The sequence below is a fragment of the Tyto alba genome, unplaced genomic scaffold, assembly GCF_018691265.1.
Source record: "Tyto alba isolate M040663 unplaced genomic scaffold, T.alba_DEE_v4.0 Super-Scaffold_8, whole genome shotgun sequence".
NCBI lineage: Eukaryota > Metazoa > Chordata > Aves > Strigiformes > Tytonidae > Tyto > Tyto alba.
In genome coordinates, this window is record NW_024881329.1 from 16390453 (window position 1) to 16395546 (window position 5094).

At 51.1% G+C, this 5094-nt stretch overlaps 1 protein-coding gene across 1 annotated transcript; it reads left to right on the plus strand.

The window, feature by feature from the left end:
• Positions 1 to 457: 457 nt before the first annotated feature.
• DBX1 (developing brain homeobox 1) lies at positions 458 to 4014 on the plus strand. The gene is made up of 4 exons (XM_042785476.1): positions 458 to 818; positions 1289 to 1390; positions 3076 to 3278; positions 3640 to 4014. Exons 1-4 carry the CDS (start codon positions 458 to 460, stop codon positions 4012 to 4014), a joined length of 1041 nt encoding a protein of 346 aa, XP_042641410.1.
• The last annotated feature ends 1080 nt before the right edge of the window (positions 4015 to 5094 follow it).

Here is a 5094-nt window from a genome sequence, read left to right on the forward strand (position 1 = left end):
CGAGGCAAGATGTCATTCGAAACTTTTAAATAGGCATTTAATTAGCCTGTGTGTATTGCCTCTGAACAAAACCCTGCTGGGAGCCTTTGGAGCGCTGTATTCCAAAGAGGCGGTCAATATGCAAAATTGATGACTACACTTTCTTTGTGGCGGAGCCATTGTGCCCCGGTTGCTTATGAAGTCTAATCCAATCATAAATTGCAGCCCCGGACCAATGGAGAAGCCCGGAGCTCGCCCTGAATGAAGCTCAAGTGGAGAACTTTGTTGAACCCCATTGTTGGGGCTGTCACTTTTGAAAGAGCCTCAGCGGGGCTGACCACTATAAAACCCATCGTCCAGGAGGAAGGGGCAAAGAGAACCCCGCCAGGCTTCCTAGCTGGATCTTTACTCCACGAGGTTTGCGAAGCAAAAAAACAAAACCAAAAGCAACCAACCAACCAGTGGAACGGCCCCAGCGATGATGTTCCCCAGCCTCATCGCTCCGCCGGCCGTCTACCCCAGCCTCCTGCGCCCGACTCCCACCCTCACCTTGCCTCAATCGCTGCAGTCAGCTTTTTCCAGCCATTCCAGCTTCCTGGTGGAAGATTTGATCCGGATCAGCAGACCCACCAGTTACCTGCCCAGGACTGCCCCCCCCCCGCCCAGCATGTCCCCCCCGACCTCGGCGGCCAGGACAGACTCGGGGACGCCGGAGCTCACCAGTTCCATCACCACCTCCGCCGGCTCCAGGAGGATCTGTTCGCCGCAAACTTCCAGCAGCGACTCGACATTCCTCAAGTTTGGAGTCAACGCCATCCTCTCCTCCGCCCCCCGCGCCGGTAAGCGGCCAGCGCCCGGGCTGCGGGACCCTCCGCCTGCGGGAGGGGGTCGGGGGGTGAGAGGAAGGGAGGGAGGATCTAGCAGGGAGCTGCAGAGCCCTCCGGCGTTATTTAAGGGCGGGGGGGAGCGCTGGCAGGCTGCCGGCCCCGCTCCGCCGCCTCCCGAGCGGCCAGGTTGTGGGGGGAGGATGCTGCGGGGTCCCCACAGACGTGTCTCCTGCGTGCTCTGACTTCTCGGGTGCCGCTTTGCTGGCAAAAGCGTCCCAGCACGTAGAGCCGCTTTTCCTAGGCTGTCCCGAGCTCAGTTCGGCTATTTCTTTTCGGGGCGGGGAGGGGGGGGGGGGGGGGGGGCGAAGGAGGAAAAGTCCCACCGCACTGGTCCCCGAACCCAGCCACAGACCCAGCCGTGCCGTCGGTCGAAGCCAGCCGGTGCTGACCCTCTGCTTAATTTCATTTTATTTATTTACTAGAAACTTCCCCCGCGTTGCTCCCGAGCGTCCCTCCAAAGACTTTCTCCTTCCCGTACTTTGAAGGATCCTTCCAGCCTTTTATCAGATCTTCCTATTTCCCAGGTAGGTCTTTAAAACCCTTTCCCAGCACATCCCGGTACCATCTCCCCGGGTCCACCCCCCCACCCCACCCCCCCCCCGGGGTTATGCTCCAGTTCAGAGGTTGGAGGGAGTACGACATCCAGGCATCAGTCGCGCCAATTTGATGCCCGATTTAGCAGAGGCAGCGGCTGCCTGACATTCCCTGCCCGCTCCCCCCCGCGGGTCGCCAAATTAGCCGGGATTGTCACGGTCCCAAGGCGAGGGGGGCAGCCCCCCTCCACACCCCACACCTTCCCCCCCCCCCCGCTTTCAGCACCACGAGGGCAGCGGTCAGCTCCCGCCGCCGCCTGCGCTCCGCGCCCGCGCAGCCCGCCCGCGCCACACTCCGCGCAGGCGGCCCGCTCCCCCCAATCTGTGTGTGTTTCCCTCCCCCCCCCCCCCCCCTTCCAAATCTTCCCGCCCCCGGCCGGTTGCTGGCGTTTACAGACGGATCCAGCGTACCGCGAGCACGGCTTGACTTCCACCTCCTCTTCCTCCTCCGCGTACCAACCCTCCCCTCCATCACCCTGGGCCTCCCACTTCATCGCTTCTCGGTTAGACCGTCAGTGGTATTCAAACGACACGGTCTCAGTGAGAAAGCAGGCTACGGGGGTACGATTCTTACAGCACTGAAGTATTATGATGCTGAGAGAACAATTAAAAAAAAAAAAAAAGAAATCTAATTACACAAACAAGCTATTAATTTAAAAAGAAAACAGGGAAAAGGAGAGAGGAAAAAAAAATAACCCAAGCTCTTCCATTCATCCTCCGGATAATGGAATTTGCTTCCTTTCTCCGGCAAGTGAATAGCCTAACAAAAACAACTTGAGCTTTATAAATAGCTTTTCATGTCCATTTAATGAAAATGATTTGGGGAAAGAGACGATTGTGCCATCAGTATTCTCCCGAGGAGCCTGGCATGCCGTTGTGTTTAGTTTGAAAGTGTAAATCTCTTTTGTTCCAATAATATATGGCGTTAGCTGCTTGTCCTCAGTCTTTTTCTGTTAGTTCATTACTACACAATTACCATTCACGCTTCATTAGCATCTCTGTCTCTCTTGGGGAGGTTCTCCCCCCTCACCCCCCCCTTTTTATTTTTTAAGGGAAACTCTGCCCTTTTTATCATACCAATGCCATTGGGAACCAGGCAATGTGCTAATTAGCTGTTACTTTTCATGTCCTTGGATTGAATTCTCCAACTTTGGAGGGGGAGAGAGAAGAGATTAATATAAAAAGATGAATACTGATTGATCAAAACTGCATCTGAAGAGGAGCGGTTTTGTTCAAATCAGAGAAGTCCTCATTTTCTTCTTGAGCATAATAAAGCATCTGAAATTATAAAAGCATCTGAAAAAAAAAAAAATCAAATCCTTCTGAGTGGGAGGGAAAGCTTTTTTATTATACCTCTATTTTAGCCAGTACGCCTCGCTTTGCCTTTTCAGGCCGGAGACCTTTGAATCCCTCAACAAAACCAGCCACTATTGATCCATTTTACACGTTTGAGTTCATAGATCTAATCCCAGCGATCACTGGCTGAAAAGAGGGCGCTTAGTTAAGCCTAAAGCTCCTTTTCATGGCCTGAGGTGGATGGGTGCCCACCCGAAGGGCAGGGACCGGGTGGCAGAGGCCAGTCCTGCTCCTCTCAGCACCGTGTCCCCCTCCTGCAGCTGCTTCCACCGTGGTCCCCATCCCTGGCACCTTCTCCTGGCCGCTGGCCGCCCGTGGCAAGCCCCGCCGTGGCATGCTGCGCCGGGCTGTCTTCTCCGACGTGCAGCGCAAGGCACTGGAGAAGATGTTCCAGAAGCAGAAGTACATCAGCAAACCTGACAGGAAGAAGTTGGCAGCCAAGCTGGGCCTCAAGGACTCGCAGGTGAGAAGGGACAGAGCTGGGCCCCCCCACGCACACCCAGGGGCAGCTGGAGGGCAAGGGAGGGAAAAGGAACAGGAGCAGGGAGAACTGCCTACAACCAGGAGCAAGCCCAAATTAAGTTACCCTGCTGTGACCATCAGAGCCAAGAGAGCAGCATGATTCCCAGCTGGGGGATTAGGACAGGACAGACCACAGTCTTACTGCCCCCCAACACCTCTCCCAGGGTCCCTGAAGGTTAGGTTTTTTGGTTCCTGTTAGCTTTGGTACAGGCATGAGCAGGGTTTCAAGAGCGCAACCAAAAGGCCTTTCCCGGTCCCGGTTTCACTGAACCATTTAATTTCTGTGCTGCTTTGCCCCCCAGGTGAAGATCTGGTTCCAGAACAGGAGGATGAAGTGGAGGAACTCCAAAGAAAGAGAACTCCTCTCTTCTGGCGGCTGTAGAGAACAGACCCTACCCACCAAGTTCAACCCTCACCCAGACCTCAGTGACGTAGGCAAGAAGTGTTCAGGAGAAGAGGAGGAGGAGGAAGTTCCCCCCGTGTGCCCACCCAGCCCCCGGCACCCCTTAACCTACCACCAGTCCCCAGAACATCTACACTTGAGGGACAGACTGGACTCCCAGATGTCTCCTTCTCCATCCCATTCTAGCAGCCCCAGCAAACCTTCAGACTTCTCAGACTCAGAGGAAGAGGATGATGAAGGGGAAGAGGAAGAAGAAGAGATAACAGTCTCTTAGATCACCCTGCCAGCCCCTACCATCACATGGGGACATTGCAAAGATGTAAATAAAACAGAGCTATAAATTGAAGAGGTGATATCCCACCCAAATGTCCACCTGCTTCTCCAGTACAGGTTCTTTACTTACAGGTATTCCTTACTTTTTTTCCCCATGTGGAAGTTTTCCTATCCATAGCATCTGCTAACATTTTCATAACTCTGCTTCATCAACATCTGCTCCCTTAGCTACCTTCTCCTGAAAGCAACAGGCTCTTCCTTGCTATAAAGCAAAGAAGAAAGTATAGCCTGTTGAGAGGGAGACTTTTTTTTCCCCAGTTAAAAAACAACAAAAAACCCCATAATATAGATGCTGTGATCATTTTTACTACCTTTCAAATTAATTTCCAACTACTATTAGGTTTTCAAAACCCTGAAAACTAGTGTGATCCAGCAACTCTTCCCTCTAAAAATAAAACTTATCGAGACACAAACCAAATTCTGGCTCCCTCCTCACAACAAATAGCATGGTACTTCTGCAACAGACCCATTGAAGTCCCTGAATGACGTCCAAGGTATAACCTAAGCATGCCTTGTGTAACAGAGACATTTATATGTTTTTCATTTTAATTTATGCATCAATATTGTATTGGAAGCACTGTCCAACCCACCTTTTTGTCCACAGGCCTGTGCTTATTTTCCACTTTGCTTTTGCTATCCATGGTGTGGACAGAGGAAAGTGGATATGCCTCTTTGATTTTTGACTGAACTTTGCTGTCTTTGCACAGCTTATATGAACTGTACACTATTTTGTACACTTACTCTGTATGGATGTTTTATACCAAGGTTATTGTGAATGAATATAACGATGGCTCAGCAAGATCTCTCTCCTTTTTTTAATTAAATGACAGCTAAACTACAGAAAAATGTAGCTGTTTAATTGTGTAACTTATAAAGAAACACTTTTATTTTGTATTTTACCATGTACAGACTTTAAATATGTATATATAATAAAGTGAATGGTTGCCAAATAAAGAAATAGATTTCCAAATCTGATCATTCAGTAATACTTGGTTCTGTTGTACAGGTGGTTGTAGGTTGT

Coding starts and splice junctions, on each gene's coding strand:
- DBX1 (XM_042785476.1), top strand. CDS start 458: ATGATGTTCCCCAGCCTCATCGCTCCGCCGGCCGTCTACCCCAGCCTC. Junction 819..1,288: donor CTCCTCCGCCCCCCGCGCCG/GTAAGCGGCCAG, acceptor TTTATTTACTAG/AAACTTCCCCCGCGTTGCTC. Junction 1,391..3,075: donor CAGATCTTCCTATTTCCCAG/GTAGGTCTTTAA, acceptor CCCCTCCTGCAG/CTGCTTCCACCGTGGTCCCC.